This window comes from Bombina bombina, chromosome 3 (assembly GCF_027579735.1).
Source record: "Bombina bombina isolate aBomBom1 chromosome 3, aBomBom1.pri, whole genome shotgun sequence".
Taxonomy (NCBI): Eukaryota; Metazoa; Chordata; class Amphibia; order Anura; family Bombinatoridae; genus Bombina; species Bombina bombina.
This window is the reverse complement of record NC_069501.1, coordinates 953,385,711-953,403,875: the sequence shown is the minus strand read 5'-3', so window position 1 is coordinate 953,403,875 and position 18,165 is coordinate 953,385,711. Positions and strand designations below refer to the sequence as shown.

The following is an 18,165-nucleotide window of genomic DNA, read 5'->3' as shown; positions in this document are numbered from 1 at the left end:
AAGAAAACCATACAGTAAGCAGAATCGGTGAATAAGCGAAATACACACAATACCAAATCATCCAAAAATTCATCAAAAAATGTTCAGCAAACAAATTCAAGAAAAAAAAAGGAAAAACCAAATTCATCATAATATCGCATAAAAAATGAATTTGAGGCTTGCTTTTATCTACCTTCTAGTAAGTTGCATTACTAGTGTGTGTGTCTTTTCCTATCAAATAAATTATTACCTTGAGTCTGAGGTGCGCTGTCTCCCTTTCCTCTGTTGCAGTTTACTTGTTACCCCAGCCAAAGGCTTAAATACTCCCACTCCCCTCATCCCCCAGTCATTCTTTGCCTTTCATCCCAGGAGGTTGGCAGAGAAGTGTCAGAAGTTTTGTCTCTTATGGAGGGTAGTACTCTAAAATATGGGACGGGAGTTTTAAGTAATCCTATCATTCTCTCAGTTAAGGCCTGGATGAAAGTTAGAGTCCATAGATGCAGGGAGAGTCTTTCTGCGAAACCATGCCGACTCATATTAACAGCTCCACAAGCAAGTGGTGTTGTCTAACTGCCTGCTTTCTTCTCTCAAGTCCATGGCGGAGGGGCTGCTACTATTTGTCACACTTGAAGGGCCGTGTTCGTTTTTCACTGCGTAGATTCCAGTAAGATCATTTAATTTTACTTCATCAGAATGTACTGTAACTGTAAATTTGCTTCCCGTAAGGTACCATCTTGCGAGACTTAAGTATATAATATAGGGCCTCAGTGAGGCTCATTTGGTATCTTGGAATCAAGGGTTAATATCTCCCGAGGGGCATTATTGAACAGTTTTTTTTTTTTTTTTTAAAAACATGTTTAGGTGATTCAATCTGCTTATGTGTAGTGTTAACTGGGCTCTCGGCTTAGAACATAAGGGCCTTGGCAATTGACGCAACATTATGGTTGGGCGTGGCTTTTTTGGACTATACGATTCACCTTGTGACTGAACGTGTGGCAACTGAAGAATTCTGATTTGCTAGTGTCTGGTTCCTAGGAGGTGGTGAGTGCCCCAGCCATTGTGGGTGTCAGGTGCCGTTTAGAATTCTCTTTAGTCCATATTTTTATATTCTCTATCTAGTTATGGAGGATTCTGATGCTGAGACTGTTCAAATTTCAGACTCAGATTCTTCGACTTGTGAAGAATGCGAATTGGCCATGTTGGCACAGGTCAACCAGTTATGTTCGTTATGTCATATTAGAGCGCCTTGTTCCTATGGCTCGGGGAATCAACGGTCTGCTGAGCCATCCGCCTCTGGGGGTTCTGTCCTCCGAGAGGTGAGTTCCCTACCGCTCCCTACTACTACTACGCATGCGGGTAACCCAGATTATGTTTATCCCTCCTTTCAGGGCGGCTTGTTCCTTCTGGAGGTTGCAACTCGTTTTTGCTTTCACATATTTTTGGCATTTATGCCTCTGCAAAGCCCAGACGTTTATTTGCGTTTGTGCTCGTGCCCGATTGTCCCGTGTCTCCCGGCCTTGGGTGGCCCTATACAGTTCCCTGCGGGTGTAGCTGTCCCTGAGTGTTGTGCCTTTCGTTACAGAATAGCGCGCCTTCACATTTTGCTCAGACGCGTTTTTGAGTTATTCGAGGATTCTATCCTTAACGGATACGGGAATCCGCAGTATTCTGCTTCGAATGGTTCACCTCAATAGACATGTGGGGATGGCGTAATCTCCTGATTGTTGGTTGTTGAGATCCTTCCCAGTTTTTGTTGGAAGATCAGGGTTCTGTTTGGCTGGTCCTGCGGATATGCCTGTTTCTTCTTAGGCTTTTAACTACGGGCTGCCTTATATTTTCTTTTATCCGGTTAGGATGACTTTTATTTTGATTATAGGTTTCCTTCGGGAACTATCTCTGGGATCGATTCTCGCTGTTTACTTCTGCGGAAGTTGTTAAGGGAGATGTTAGTCCTATGTTTTGTCTGTTATTCTCTTTCCCTCTGAGAGAGGATTTAGGCAGCTTGACAGTTATGGCCCTGTTGCAGGCTGGTCCTGCTTGGGTTCAGATCTTCTGTCTCGGGGTCTGTTCAGACACGTGGCGCCTGTTCTGCCTGGCTGGTCCGGTCGAGGCGCTGAGTGCTTACTTTATTATTTGTGTTTCTTGTTTTTATTTTGCAAGTTTCAGCTAAGCATTCTAACGAGCACTCGTGGGTCCGTGAGGCTGGAAGGATTGTTTCAGTCCTTATTGAGCCTTCAAGCTTGTTGACTGGGTCAGTGGCGTTCCGCTCTGTCACTCCTTTTGCTTCTGATTCTCTAGGGACCTAGAGTATTCTTCCTTACGTGAGAGGATTGGGGGTGTAGCACCTCCTTACTGCTGGTTTAAGGCAGTTTGGCCTTTCGGAGGCTCTAGGAATTGACGTGTTCATTCCGTGGTTCTCTTGTCAGTGAGACCTTTGGACTTCCCCATGTGAGTTAGGTCTCCTTATGGGGCCCTGGGTTGCTCTCTTCTTGAGACCCTTTGGATTTTGTCAGTTTCTCCATGTGAGTTGGGTCTACTTTAGGGACCTGAATTTCCCTTCGAGAGAGTTCTTTTTGGACTCTGCTTAGGATTTTTCCCGGATCTAGGGATGCTCCGCATCCTTGGTTTCAGGTACTCCTCTGTCTCGTATTGTGAGGTGGAGACTGGCTTTTGATTGAGTGACCTTGTCCTCGTTGTATTCCCTTGCTTTGGACGTCTTGTGGCAGTCGAACACCTATGGGCTCTAGGGTTTTGGTTCGAGATGCCTTAGCGCCTTTGGAGCGTTGGACTTCGGCATGCAGTGGTCTCTTCCTTGGGTCGGTACTTGCGAGGTGTTCTCGTTCTCCGGGTTCTCCTGGATATTACATTAATATCTCCCTGTGGGTCTGTTTTCTATGTCAGACGGGGTGTTTAAATTTCAGGGATATTGTTTGTTTTAAACAATTGGGGGCTCGAAACTGTCATTGGTTTGGTTCTTCCTGTTGCTGAGGCTTTTGCTCAGAGTTTTCCCTTGTGGATCCCGTTGCGTGTTGTTACCGGTTATTTCAGGATCAGGGCGGGTTTGGGGTTCTCCTGTTCCGGGGATTTGGGCTATGACCTTTGGTCTGGCTAGTAGATCTGGTCACGGTTGGCCAGATTTCCTGAGTGCCGCTACTCATTGGCTTTGCCTATGCTCAATGAACGGTTTCCCTTGGATGGTTTGCTGAAGTAACCTGAGGACTTCGCGGGTTCTGCATGCGAGGGGCTATAGGGTAACCGCTGCAGCTAATGCACCGTTCTGTGCTCTCAGTTTTCAGGGGATTCCTTCCAGGTTCTTCGGCATTGGAGAGTACTCTCTTATTCAGCCTGTAGCCTTGTGTCTCGTGGGCAGGTTCTCTGTCTCTAATGGCCCACTTTTTCTTGGGGCGGGGGGCTTGTTGTTTTGGACTTTTCCTAGATTCAGGGGATGGAACAGAGGGTTTAACCTATTTGGAGAGAGGCATGCTCTCTGGGTTGTTCTGTTCTATCTGGAGTCTTGCTGGCTCCGCGTCAAGATGGGACTTTGTTAGACTCTTCTGGGTCTTTGGCCTTGTCGACTGTCTTTATGGAGTCTCAGGGGGGTTCCCAAGCTCTCTGGAATGGCTGAAGCCATTTTTTTCCGCTCTTTTGTGAGCGGGTGTCGGAGTTCTTCTGTTCCTAGGTTTTCTGCCCTACTGATGCTTGGGCTGGCCCGGCTGGGAGTAGGTCCTGAGATTGTTGTTCCTCGATGGTGTAATAGGCCTATTTGAGGTTCTATACTTCTCCCCTTTTGGGACCTATGTGTCGGTCTAGTGTCTGGGATTGCCAAGAGGGTGCCCTCTGTCTTGGAGTTTTTACAATCCGATATCTTGTTTAGCAGCATTTTACTTCTTAGTGAGTATCTCTCTTTGGGTCGTCCTGATGACGGCTGCATGTTCTTGACTCGGGTGTTTACCCTGTCTGGGTCAGCTACACGTATTTGTGTTGAATACTTCAGTATTCTAAGCGCTGACGACTTGAAGATAGGTCTTCAGTTGTTGTTTCGGTGCTTCCACTCGAAGTTGAGAGTAAAAATCGCTGTTCGGATGCCCAGTCCTAGACCTTGTGTTATGTTGGTCTGGGCGTTGCCTCCCCTTTTTTGTTTTGGACCTATTTGGGTCTTTACGAGCTGGGCTCGTTCTGGAGGTCTTCCTTTTATGGAATTTTGTGGTGTCCTTTCGATTTCCTTTGACTTTTCTTGCCCTGTCCCTTTGGGAGTTTTTGGGCTGGTGTTCCTTTCGCTAGTAAGGGGTGTGTGGTTGGAGGCCGACCGCTGGGCGACGGTGTCTCCTGGAGGACTGTTCGCTCAATTGAGTCTGATTTTACGGTCTCTAGCTAGGCTTCCGGACTATCTGCCGGTCAGTGTCCTTGGGGCTTTTTCTTTTCAATGTTCTCGGCTTCGGACGAAGCGGGGTTTTGTTGGGTAGTGGTTTCAAGCCTGGTGCCCTCAGAATGGGGGCTGCCTCCTGTACCCTCCCGTCTTGGCATTGTGTCCTCTATAGCTTGGGTATTGTTTTCCCAAAAGTAATGAATGCAGCTGTGGGCTCTTTCCATTTATGAAGAAAAACATAAATTATGCTTACCTGATAATTTTCTTTTCTTCAGATGGAAAGAGTCCACAGCTCCCCACCTGTATTTTTTATGTGGGGCGTCTGTATTTTTATTCTTCTGGCACCTTTTCACCCTGATATTTCTTCTACTGTTCCTTGTTCCTCGGCAGAATGACTGGGGGATGAGGGAATTGGGAGGAGTATTTAAAGGGACATTAAACCCAAATTTTTTCTTTCATGATTCAGATAGAGAATACAATTTTTAAAAAGTTTCCAATTTACTTATATTATCATTTTTTTTCATTTTCATGTTATTCTTTGTTGAAGAGATACCTAGGTAGGTAGCGTGCACATGCCTGAAGCACTACACAACAGGAAATAATGCTGCCATCTAGTGCTCCTGCTAATGTACAGTGTATAACATTGTTGCAAAACTGCTGCTATATAGTGCTGCAGACACGTGCACACCCTTGAGCTTACATTTCTGCTTTTCCACAAAGTATAATAAGAAAATTTGATAATAGAAGTAAATTAGAAAATTGTTTAAAATGTTATTTTCTATTTAAATCATGAAAGAAAAAATGTGGGTTTTATGTCCCTTTAAGCCTTTGGCTGGGGTGTCTGTGCCTCCTCCTGGTGGCCAGGTTCTTATTTCCAAAAGTAATGAATGCAGCTGTGGACTCTTTCCATCTGAAGAAAAGAGAATGATCAGGTAAGCATAATTTATGTTTTGGAGTAGATTTGCAAAGCTGCGACATAACTTTTCAAATTTTTACCAGTTTCATATTTTTGCTTCTTCGCAAGCAGCTTTTGACAAGAAAGTCCTTCAAGCCGCAGTGTCTGACAAATAGGAACTGCAATAAAAAGTGTACCAGTCATTCCTTAACATGTACTATATGCTTGGGTATTAATCCCACTTTTTATGGAGCCCTATGGACTATCATCATCATCATACAAAAGTAAACAAAATTTATGCTTACCTGATGACAAATTATTTTCTTTTGGGATGATAATTGTCCATAGGTCCTGCCGATTTAAATTTTTCAGACGACCGTTCTAATTTGCACTTCTATAGACTCTGCTTTTGTCTTTCCTACCTATCTGTTACCTTTTTCTCTTGTTAAGTGTGTTCAGTCCACGGGTCATCCATTACTTATGGGATATATTCTCCTTCCCAACAGGAAGTTGCAAGAGGATCACCCAAGCAGAGCTGCTATATAGCTCCTCCCCTCACATGTCATACCCAGTCATTCTCTTGCAAGTCTCAACAAAGGAGGAGGTCGCGAGAGGAGATAGGAGTTTTTTACCTAATTATTCTTCAATCAAAAGTTTATTATTTTAAAATGGCACCGGAGTGTGCTGTTTTTTCTCTCAGGCAGTATTTAGAAGAAGAATCTGCCTGCGTTTTCTATGATCTTAGCAGACGTAACTAAGATCCACTGGCTGTTCTCGCACATTCTGAGGAGTGGGGTAACTTCAGAAAAGGGAATAGCAGGCGGGGTCCCCCGCAAATGAGATATGTGCAGTAAAATATTTTCTAGGAATGGAATTGACTAAGAAAACACTGCTGTTACCCATATGATGTAAGTACAGCCTTTAATGCAGTAGTAGCGACTGGTATCAGGCTGATAAATGTATGCGCAGTTGAGTTATTTTCTAGGGACTAGAATTTGAGAAAATACTGTTAATACTGAAATAAATGTATGAGCCTTAACTGCAGTAGAAGCGACTGGTAGCAGGCTTAGTGATAACTTTGCATAACACTGGAAAGTTGTTTTAAAACGTTTACTGGCATGTTATTCGTTTTGTGAGGTACTTTGGTGATAAATCTTTTTGGGCATGATTTTTTTCCATATGGCTAATGTATATTTCTTCTGTTAAGTGTGATCAGTCCACGGGTCATCATTACTTCTGGGATATTACTCCTCCCCAACAGGAAGTGCAAGAGGATTCACCCAGCAGAGCTGCATATAGCTCCTCCCCCCTACGTCACTCCCAGTCATTCTCTTGCACCCAACGACTAGATAGGATGTGTGAGAGGACTATGGTGATTATACTTAGTTTTATATCTTCAATCAAAAGTTTATTATTTTATAATAGCACCGGAGTGTGTTATTACCTCTCTGGCAGAGTTTGAAGAAGAATCTACCAGAGTTTTTACTATGATTTTAGCCGGAGTAGTTAAGATCATATTGCTGTTTCTCGGCCATCTGAGGAGAGGTAAACTTCAGATCAGGGGACAGCGGGCAGATTAATCTGCAAAGAGGTATGTAGCAGCTTTTATTTTCTGACAATGGAATTGATGAGAAAATCCTGCCATACCGATATAATGTCATGTATGTATATTTTACACTTCAGTATTCTGGGGAATGGTACTTCACTGGAATTACACTGTGTACATAAAACTTTAGCCTATTTTGCAGGGACTAGCAACAGGCTTTTTAATAACTCTTAATTTATGTTAAACGTTTTTGCTGGAATGTAAAATCGTTTTCATTTTCTGAGGTACTGAGTGAATAAATATTTGGGCACTATTTTTCCACTTGGTAGTTGCTTGATCTAATTTCTGACAGTTTCTGATCTCTCTCACTGTTGTGTGTGAGGGGGAGGGGCCGTTTTTTGGCGCTTTTACTACGCATCAAAAAATTTCAGTCAGCAGCTCTTTGTATTTCCTGCATGATCCGGTTCATCTCTACAGAACTCAGGGGTCTTCAAAACTTGTTTTGAGGGAGGTAATTCTCACAGCAGAGCTGTGAGATTGTAGTTGACTGTGATAAAAAAACGTTTATTCTGTAATTTTTTTTTTTTTTTTTTTTTTTTTCTGCTATCAGAGTTAGTTGTCTTTGCTAATGGGAACAAACCTTTGCTAAAGTTGTGTTGTTTACAAGGATTGATGCTATAACTGTTTCAGTTTATTAATTTTCAACTGTCATAAATCTTCTGTGCTTCTTATAGGCACAGTACGTTTTTCATAATATTTTACTAGAATTGTATTCCAATTTGCAAGTTTATTTGCTAGTGTGTTAAACATGTCTGATTCAGAGGAAGATACCTGTGTTATTTGTTCCAATGCCAAAGTGGAGCCCAATAGAAATTTATGTACTAACTGTATTGATGCTACTTTAAATAAAAGTCAATCTGTACAAATTGAACAAATTTCACCAAACAGCGAGGGGAGAGTTATGCCGACTAACTCTCCTCACGTGTCAGTACCTGCATCTCCCGCTCGGGAGGTGCGCGATATTGTGGCGCCCAGTACATCTGGGCGGCCATTACAGATAACATTACAAGATATGGCTACTGTTATGACTGAAGTTTTGGCTAAATTACCAGAACTAAGAGGCAAGCGTGATCACTCTGGGGTGAGAACAGAGTGCGCTGATTATACTAGGGCCATGTCAGATACTGCGTCACAGCTTGCAGAACATGAGGACGGAGAGCTTCTGTCTGCGGCTGACGGTTCTGATCCAAACAGATTGGATTCAGATATTTCAAATTTTAAATTTAAGCTGGAGAACCTCCGTGTATTACTAGGGGAGGTGTTAGCGGCTCTGAATGATTGTAACACAGTTGCAATACCAGAGAAAATGTGTAGGTTGGATAAATATTTTGCGGTACCGAGTACCGACGTTTTTCCTATACCTAAAAGACTAACTGAAATTATTACTAAAGAGTGGGATAGACCCGGTGTGCCGTTCTCACCCCCTCCGATATTTAGAAAAATGTTTCCAATAGACGCCACCACACGGGACTTATGGCAGACGGTCCCTAAGGTGGAGGGAGCAGTTTCTACTTTAGCTAAGCGTACCACTATCCCGGTGGAGGATAGCTGTGCCTTTTCAGATCCAATGGATAAAAAGTTAGAGGGTTACCTTAAGAAAATGTTTGTTCAACAAGGTTTTATATTGCAACCCCTTGCATGCATTGCGCCGGTCACGGCTGCGGCGGCATTCTGGTTTGAGTCGCTGGAAGAGACCATTAATTCAGCTACTCTGGATGACATTACGGACAAGCTTAGAGTCCTTAAACTAGCTAATTCATTCATTTCGGAGGCCGTAGTACATTTAACTAAACTTACGGCTAAGAATTCAGGATTCGCCATTCAGGCACGCAGAGCACTGTGGCTAAAATCCTGGTCAGCTGATGTTACTTCTAAGTCTAAATTACTTAATATACCTTTTAAAGGGCAGACCTTATTTGGGCCTGGTTTGAAAGAAATTATCGCTGACATTACAGGAGGTAAAGGCCACGCCCTGCCTCAAGACAGGGCCAAACCTAAGGCCAGACAGTCTAATTTTCGTTCCTTTCGGAATTTCAAAGCAGGAGCAGCATCAACTTCCTCTGCTCCAAAACAAGAAGGATCTGTTGCTCGCTACAGACAAGGCTGGAGACCTAACCAGTCTTGGAACAAAGGCAAGCAGGCCAGGAAACCTGCTGCTGCCCCTAAAACAGCATGAATTGAGGGCCCCCGATCCGGGATCGGATCTAGTGGGGGGCAGACTTTCTCTCTTCGCCCAGGCTTGGGCAAGAGATGTCCAGGATCCCTGGGCGCTAGAGATAATATCTCAGGGATACCTTCTGGACTTCAAATACTCTCCTCCAAGAGAGAGATTTCATCTGTCAAGGTTGTCAACAAACCAAACAAAGAAAGAGGCGTTTCTACGCTGCGTACAAGAGCTTTTGTTAATGGGAGTAATCCATCCAGTTCCACGGTCGGAACAGGGACAAGGGTTTTACTCAAATCTGTTTGTGGTTCCCAAAAAAGAGGGAACTTTCAGACCAATCCTGGACTTAAAAATCCTAAACAAATTCCTAAGAGTTCCATCGTTCAAGATGGAGACTATTCGGACAATTTTACCCATGATCCAAAAGGGTCAGTACATGACCACAGTGGATTTAAAGGATGCTTACCTTCACATACCGATTCACAAAGATCATTACCGGTACCTAAGGTTTGCCTTCCTAGACAGGCATTACCAGTTTGTAGCTCTTCCATTCGGATTGGCTACAGCTCCAAGAATCTTCACAAAGGTTCTGGGTGCTCTTCTGGCGGTACTAAGACCACGGGGAATCTCGGTAGCTCCGTACCTAGACGACATTCTGATACAAGCTTCAAGCTTTCAAACTGCCAAGTCTCATACAGAGTTAGTACTGGCATTTCTAAGGTCACATGGATGGAAGGTGAACGAAAAGAAAAGTTCACTCGTTCCACTCACAAGAGTTCCCTTCCTGGGGACTCTGATAGATTCTGTAGAAATTAAGATTTACCTGACAGAAGACAGGTTAACAAGACTTCAAAGTGCTTGCCGCACCCTTCATTCCATTCAACACCCGTCAGTGGCTCAATGCATGGAGGTAATCGGCTTGATGGTAGCGGCAATGGACATAGTACCCTTTGCACGCTTACACCTCAGACCACTGCAACTGTGCATGCTAAGTCAGTGGAATGGGGATTACTCAGACTTGTCCCCTTCTCTGAATCTGGATCAAGAGACCAGAAATTCTCTTCTATGGTGGCTTTCTCGGCCACATCTGTCCAGGGGGATGCCATTCAGCAGGCCAGACTGGACAATTGTAACAACAGACGCCAGCCTTCTAGGTTGGGGTGCCGTCTGGAATTCTCTGAAGGCTCAGGGACAATGGAGTCAGGAGGAGAGTCTCCTACCAATAAACATTCTGGAATTGAGAGCAGTTCTCAATGCCCTCCTGGCTTGGCCCCAGTTGACAACTCGGGGGTTCATCAGGTTTCAGTCGGACAACATCACGACTGTAGCTTACATCAACCATCAGGGAGGGACAAGAAGCTCCCTAGCAATGATGGAAGTAACAAAGATAATTCGCTGGGCAGAGTCTCACTCTTGCCACCTGTCAGCAATCCACATCCCGGGAGTGGAGAACTGGGAGGCGGATTTCTTAAGTCGTCAGACTTTTCATCCGGGGGAGTGGGAACTTCATCCGGAGGTCTTTGCCCAAATACTTCATCAGTGGGGCAAACCAGAGATAGATCTCATGGCGTCTCAACAGAACGCCAAGCTTCCTCGTTACGGGTCCAGATCCAGGGATCCAGGAGCAGTCCTGATAGATGCCCTGACAGCACCTTGGGACTTCAGGATGGCTTACGTGTTTCCACCCTTCCCGATGCTTCCTCGATTGATTGCCAGAATCAAACAGGAGAGAGCATCAGTTATTCTAATAGCACCTGCATGGCCACGCAGGACTTGGTATGCAGACCTGGTGGACATGTCATCCTGTCCACCTTGGTCTCTACCTCTGAAACAGGACCTTCTGATACAGGGTCCTTTCAAACATCAAAATCTAACTTCTGACTGCTTGGAAATTGAACGCTTGATTTTATCAAAACGTGGTTTTTCTGAGTCAGTTATTGATACCCTAATACAGGCTAGGAAGCCTGTTACCAAAAGGATTTACCATAAGATATGGCGTAAATACATATATTGGTGCGAATCCAAAGGTTACTCTTGGAGTAAGGTTAGGATTCCTAGGATATTGTCCTTTCTTCAAGAAGGTTTAGAAAAGGGTTTATCTGCTAGTTCATTAAAGGGACAGATCTCAGCTCTGTCCATTCTGTTGCACAAACGTCTGTCAGAAGTTCCAGACGTTCAGGCTTTTTGTCAGGCTTTGGCCATGATTAAGCCTGTGTTTAAAACTGTTGCTCCGCCATGGAGTTTAAACCTTGTTCTTAACGTTTTACAAGGCGTTCCGTTTGAACCCCTTCATTCCATTGATATAAAGTTGTTATCTTGGAAAGTTCTATTTTTAATGGCTATTTCCTCGGCTCGAAGAGTCTCTGAGTTATCAGCCTTACATTGTGATTCTCCTTATTTGATTTTTCATTCGGATAAGGTAGTTCTGCGTACTAAACCTGGGTTCTTACCTAAGGTAGTCACTAACAGGAATATCAATCAAGAGATTGTTGTTCCTTCTTTGTGTCCAAATCCTTCTTCGAAGAAGGAACGTCTTCTGCACAATCTGGATGTAGTTCGTGCCCTAAAGTTTTACTTACAGGCAACTAAGGAATTTCGACAAACGTCTTCCCTGTTTGTCGTTTACTCTGGTCAGAGGAGAGGTCAAAAGGCTTCTGCTACCTCTCTTTCTTTCTGGCTTCGTAGCATAATTCGTTTAGCCTATGAGACTGCTGGACAGCAGCCTCCTGAAAGAATTACAGCTCATTCTACTAGAGCTGTGGCTTCCACTTGGGCCTTTAAGAATGAGGCCTCTGTTGAACATATTTGCAAGGCTGCAACTTGGTCTTCGCTTCATACTTTTTCCAAATTTTACAAATTTGACACTTTTGCTTCCTCGGAGGCTATTTTTGGGAGAAAGGTTCTTCAGGCAGTGGTTCCTTCTGTATAAAGAGCCTGCCTATCCCTCCCGTCATCAGTGTACTTTTGCTTTGGTATTGGTATCCCAGAAGTAATGATGACCCGTGGACTGATCACACTTAACAGAAGAAAACATAATTTATGCTTACCTGATAAATTCCTTTCTTCTGTAGTGTGATCAGTCCACGGCCCGCCCTGTTTTTTAAGGCAGGTAAATATTTTTTAAATTATACTCCAGTCACCACTTCACCCTTGGCTTCTCCTTTCTCGTTGGTCCTTGGTCGAATGACTGGGAGTGACGTAGGGGGGAGGAGCTATATGCAGCTCTGCTGGGTGAATCCTCTTGCACTTCCTGTTGGGGAGGAGTAATATCCCAGAAGTAATGATGACCCGTGGACTGATCACACTACAGAAGAAAGGAATGTATCAGGTAAGCATAAATTATGTTTTCTGCATAGAAACAGGTCTCCCACTGTTGTAATATGAGTGGGAGGGGCCTTTTTTAGCGCCTTGTTGCGCAGTTAAAATTCTAGCACAGTCTTCCTGCTTCTTCCTCCTTGATCCAGGACGTCTCCAGAGAGCTCAGGGGTCTTCAAAATTCATTTTTTGAGGGAGGTAATCAGTCACAGCAGACCTGTGACAGTGTGTTTGACTGTGATAAAAGCGTTAAATCTTAAATTGATTATCCGTTTTTGGGTATTGAGGGGTTAATCATCTGTTTGCTAGTGAGTGCAATCCTCTGCTAAATTCATACATTTACTGTTAAAATTGTTGGCTATAACTGAATTAGTTCATTATTTCAATTGTGACAGTTTTTTTGTGTTTTTAAAAGCGCTGCAGCGTTTTTTCTATTGCTTGTAAATTTATTGAAAGATTTTTTCCAAGCTTGGTAGCCTTCATTGCTAGTCTGTTTAAACATGTCTGATACAGATGAATCTACTTGTTCATTATGTTTAAAAGCCAATGTGGAGCCCAATAGAAATATGTGTACCAATTGTATTGATGTTACTTTAAATAAAAGTCAGTCTTTACCGGTAAAGAAATTATCACCAGACAACGGGAAGTTATGCCGTCTAACTCTCCTCACGTGTCAGTACCTTCGCCTCCCGCTCAGGAGGTGCGTGAGATTGTGGCGCCAAGTAAATCAAGGCCCTTACAAATCACTTTGCATGATATGGCTAATGTTATGAAAGAAGTATTATCTAATTTGCCTGAGTTAAGAGGCAAGCGCGATAGCTCTGGGTTAAGGACAGAGCGCGCCGAAGACACGAGAGCCATGTCCGATACTGCGTCACAATTTGCAGAACATGAGGACGGAGAGCTTCATTCTGTGGGTGACGGATCTGATCCGGGGAGACCGGATTCAGAAATTTCAAATTTTAAATTTAAGCTTGAGAACCTCCGTGTATTGCTAGGGGAGGTGTTAGCGGCTCTGAATGATTGCGACACGGTTGCAATCCCAGAGAAATTATGTAGGCTGGATAAATACTATGCGGTACCGGTGTGTACTGACGTTTTTCCTATACCTAAAAGGCTTACAGAAATTATTAGCAAGGAGTGGGATAGACCCGGTGTGCCCTTTTCCCCTCCTCCAATATTTAGAAAAATGTTCCCAATAGACGCCACCACACGAGACTTATGGCAGACGGTCCCTAAGGTGGAGGGAGCAGTTTCTACTTTAGCCAAGCGTACCACTATCCCGGTGGAGGATAGTTGTGCTTTCTCAGATCCAATGGATAAAAAATTAGATACCTTAAAGGATTACTTTCTGTTATATTTTTTAAGCCAAACAACTAACATATTAAAGTTAATAAACATTAATTAAAACCTACTGACCTATATTTTCTCCAAAACGAAGTTTCATAACGTTCTAAAAGTTATATCTTTTATTCGCCGATGATGTCACGTTATCCTGCCCACTATTTTCAGCACTGTATGTTCAAAATACTTAAACCAATGAAATTGTGTTTAAAGCGCCATTTTGAAACCTAGGTATTGTAAACGGATTGGTACAGAGCAAAGGATACCCAAGGAGTGGGTTTGGAAAACAATTAAATTTGCAGACAAGATTTCTGATATACGGTAGAAATATGTTAATGAAATGCTATTGATAAAAAGCGTATTTGGGGTAGTTAGTTAGTAACAGGCATAGAAAATATTTACTTACAGTGGCCCTTTAAGAAAATGTTTATTCAACAAGGTTTTATATTACAGCCCCTTGCATGCATTGCGCCCGTCACTGCTGCAGCGGCATTTTGGTTTGAGTCTCTGGAAGAGGCTATTCGCACAGCACCATTGGATGAGATTATGAACAAGCTTAAAGCCCTTAAGCTAGCTAATGCATTTGTTTCGGATGCCGTTGTGCATTTAACCAAACTAACGGCTAAGAACTACGGATTCGCCATCCAGGCGCGCAGAGCGCTATGGCTTAAATCCTGGTCAGCAGATGTAACTTCTAAATCTAAATTGCTTAATATTCCTTTCAAAGGGCAAACCTTATTCGGGCCCGGCTTGAAAGAAATTATTGCTGACATTACTGGAGGTAAGGGTCACACCCTTCCTCAGGACAGGGCCAAATCAAAGGCCAAACAGTCTAATTTTCGTGCCTTTCGTAACTTCAAGGCAGGAGCAGCATCAACTTCCTCCGCTCCAAAACAGGAAGGAACTGCTACTTGTTACACACAGGGTTGGAAAGGCAACCAGTCCTGGAACAAAAGGGCAAGCAGGCCAGAAAACCTACTTCTGCCCCTAAGACAGCATGAAGAAAGGGCCCCCTATCCGGAAACGGATCTAGTGGGGGGCAGACTTTCTCTCTTCGCCCAGGCTTGGGCAAGAGATGTCCAGGATCCCTGGGCGTTGGAGATCATATCTCAGGGATACCTTCTGGACTTCAAAACTTCTCCTCCACAAGGGAGATTTCATCTGTCAAGGTTATCAACAAACCTAATAAAGAGGCATTTCTACGATGTGTACAAGACCTCTTAGTAATGGGAGTGATCCACCCGGTTACGCGGACGGAACAAGTGCAAGGTTTTTACTCAAATCTGTTTGTGGTTCCCAAAAAAGAGGGAACCTTCAGGCCAATCTTGGACCTGAAGATCTTAAACAAATTCCTAAGGGTTCCATCGTTCAAAATGGAAACTATTCGAACCATCCTACCCATGATCCAAGAGGGTCAGTATATGACCACAGTGGACTTAAAGGATGCCTACCTTCACATACCGATTCACAAAGATCATTATCGGTACCTAAGGTTTGCCTTTCTAGACAGGCATTACCAGTTTGTAGCTCTTCCCTTCGGGTTAGCTACGGCCCCGATAATTTTTACAAAGGTTCTGGGCTCGCTTCTGGCGGTACTAAGACCGCGAGGCATAGCGGTGGCTCCGTACCTAGACGACATTCTGATACAAGCGTCAAGTTTTCAAAATGCAAAGTCTCATACAGAGATAGTTCTAGCATTTCTGAGGTCGCATGGGTGGAAAGTGAACATGGAAAAGAGTTCTCTGTTACCACTCACAAGGGTTCCCTTTCTAGGGACTCTTATAGATTCTGTAGAGATGAAGATTTACCTGACGGAGTCCAGGTTATTAAAAATTCTAAATGCTTGCCGTGTCCTTCATTCCATTCCAAGCCCATCAGTAGCTCAGTGCATGGAAGTAATCGGCTTAATGGTCACGACAATGGACATAGTGCCATTTGCGCACCTGCATCTCAGACAGGCTTTTTGTCAGGCTTTGGCTAGGATTAAGCCTGTGTTTAAAACTGTTGCTCCTCCGTGGAGCTTGAACTTGGTTCTTAAAGTTCTTCAGGGTGTTCCGTTTGAACCCCTTCATTCCATTGATATTAAGCTTTTATCTTGGAAAGTTCTGTTTTTGATGGCTATTTCCTCGGCTCGAAGAGTCTCTGAGTTATCTGCCTTACATTGCTATTCTCCTTATCTGATTTTTCATTCAGACAAGGTAGTTCTGTGTACTAAACCTGGGTTTTTACCTAAGGTTGTTTCTAACAGGAATATCAATCAAGAGATTGTTGTTCCATCATTATGTCCTAATCCTTCTTCAAAGAAGGAACGTCTTTTGCATAATCTGGACGTAGTCCGTGCCCTGAAGTTCTACTTACAGGCAACTAAAGATTTTCGGCAAACTTCTTCTCTGTTTGTCGTTTATTCTGGACAGAAGAGAGGTCAAAAGGCTTCGGCCACCTCTCTCTCTTTTTGGCTTCGTAGCATAATACGTTTAGCCTATGAGACTGCTAGACAGCAGCCTCCTGAAAGAATTACAGCTCATTCCACTAGAGCTGTGGCTTCCACCTGGGCCTTTAAGAATGAGGCCACTGTTGAACAGATTTGCAAGGCTGCAACTTGGTCTTCACTTCATACCTTTTCAAAATTTTACAAATTTTACACTTTTGCTTCTTCGGAGGCTGTTTTTGGGAGAAAGGTTCTACAGGCAGTGGTTCCTTCTGTTTAATGTTCCTGCCTTGTCCCTCCCATCATCCGTGTACTTTAGCTTTGGTATTGGTATCCCATAAGTAATGGATGACCCGTGGACTGAACACACTTAACAAGAGAAAACATAATTTATGCTTACCTGATAAATTTATTTCTCTTGTAGTGTGTTCAGTCCACGGCCCGCCCTGTCTTTTTTTGAGGCAGTTATAAATTTTGATTAAAACTCCAGTCACCACTGCACCCTATAGTTTTTCCTTTCTCGTCTTGTTTCGGTCGAATGACTGGATATGACATGTGAGGGGAGGAGCTATATAGCAGCTCTGCTTGGGTGATCCTCTTGCAACTTCCTGTTGGGAAGGAGAATATATCCCATAAGTAATGGATGACCCGTGGACTGAACACACTACAAGAGAAATAAATTTATCAGGTAAGCATAAATTATGTTTTTCTGCTCGGCTAAACATTAAACAGACGGGGAGGTTGGAGGGATTAAAGCTCTTGTGTGGGTTTTTGGGTTTATCCTAGTGGCGAGAATTATATCCCACATGTTATGGAGCCCTTTGGACTATCATCATTCCGAAAGAAAATTATTTCAGGTATACATAAATTTTGTTTTTGTTGGCAGTTTAAATTTGTGCATTACAAATCCCTGAAAACCATAAACTTATTGCCTCCTAGAATTTTACTTCAGGCTGCTGTTTTTTTCCACCAATAGTTTTTAATATATCTATAAAGAAAAATACTTCCTGGCTCCTGAATTAAATATTTGTTAAATCTGGGCTGGAAAATATTAAACATGTGTAACTAGATGTTTTGTATTTTTTTTTTATATGCTAATTATTTTCTTTTCTCTTTTTTCCTTTTTATTTTAAACCTATCTTTCTCCTTGCTGACTGGATTTATTCATTCAAATTGAAATTGCCATTTTGGACCCTGCTAGGTAAGGCATAATTTTTTTTTTTTTTTTTTTTTTAGTAGTCAAATGTTAATGCTTTTTGGCAAGTAACAGTAATTTTAATGTAAAACAGTTCATTGTTCTCCACAGAAAAAAAGCTGGGTGACATTTTCTGTGATTTATAAATGTTACCAAAATGCTATACAGAGTTCAAATGAATAATTTTACGTACACAGATTTAAGGGTATATGAAACCACAAAATCTTTTCTTTCATGATTCAGATAGAGCATACAATCCTAAACTACGTTCTAAGTTACCTTTATTATATTTTTTTCCATTCTCTTAGTAGCTTATCTTTTGTTGAAAAGCAGGGACTTAAAGGGACATGAAACCTTTTTTTTTTACGATTCATATTGGGCGTGCAATTTTAAATAACTTTCCAATTTATCTTATCTATTTTGTTTTGTTTTCTTTGTATCATTTGTTGAAAAGTATACCAGGTTGGCTCAGAAGCTGCTGATTGGTGGCTGCACATTTATGCCTCTTGTCATTGGCTTTAACCTAGCTCTCAATAGTGTATTGCTGTTCAACAAAGGATGCAAAGAGGATGAATCAAATTAGATAATATAAATAAATTGGAAAGTTTTTTAAAATTGTCATCTGAATAATGAAATAAAAAATTTGGGTTTCAAGCTCAGAAGATTGCAGCACTATTCCTGCCATGCATTGCCCCAGACTTGTACCTAGGTATCTCTTTAACAAAGAATACCATGTCAATGAAGCAAATTTGATAGTCGTAGTAATTTGGAAACTTTTTTGGGGTTTTATATCCCTTTAATGATCATTTATGCAATAAACATTGAAAAAAGTTAATATTAGTTCATTGCAGATTAAAATTGGCTACATTGTAG

General features: G+C 42.6%; 1 protein-coding gene across 3 annotated transcripts in view; it reads left to right on the top strand.

The window, feature by feature from the left end:
- The window catches only part of TSC22D1 (TSC22 domain family member 1), a 343,824-nt gene that overhangs the window by 161,158 nt on the left and 164,501 nt on the right, over positions 1-18,165 (top strand). Inside the window, exon 2 of one of the 3 annotated variants that reach the window (XM_053707985.1) lies at positions 17,299-18,165. This exon is cut by the window's right edge and continues 73 nt beyond it. The exons of the other annotated variants lie outside the window; for them this stretch is intronic. Coding sequence (XP_053563960.1) covers positions 17,299-17,302 — 4 coding nt within the window. The 3' untranslated portion in view covers positions 17,303-18,165. The remainder of the gene's footprint in view (positions 1-17,298) is intronic. 3 annotated transcript variants of the gene reach the window in all.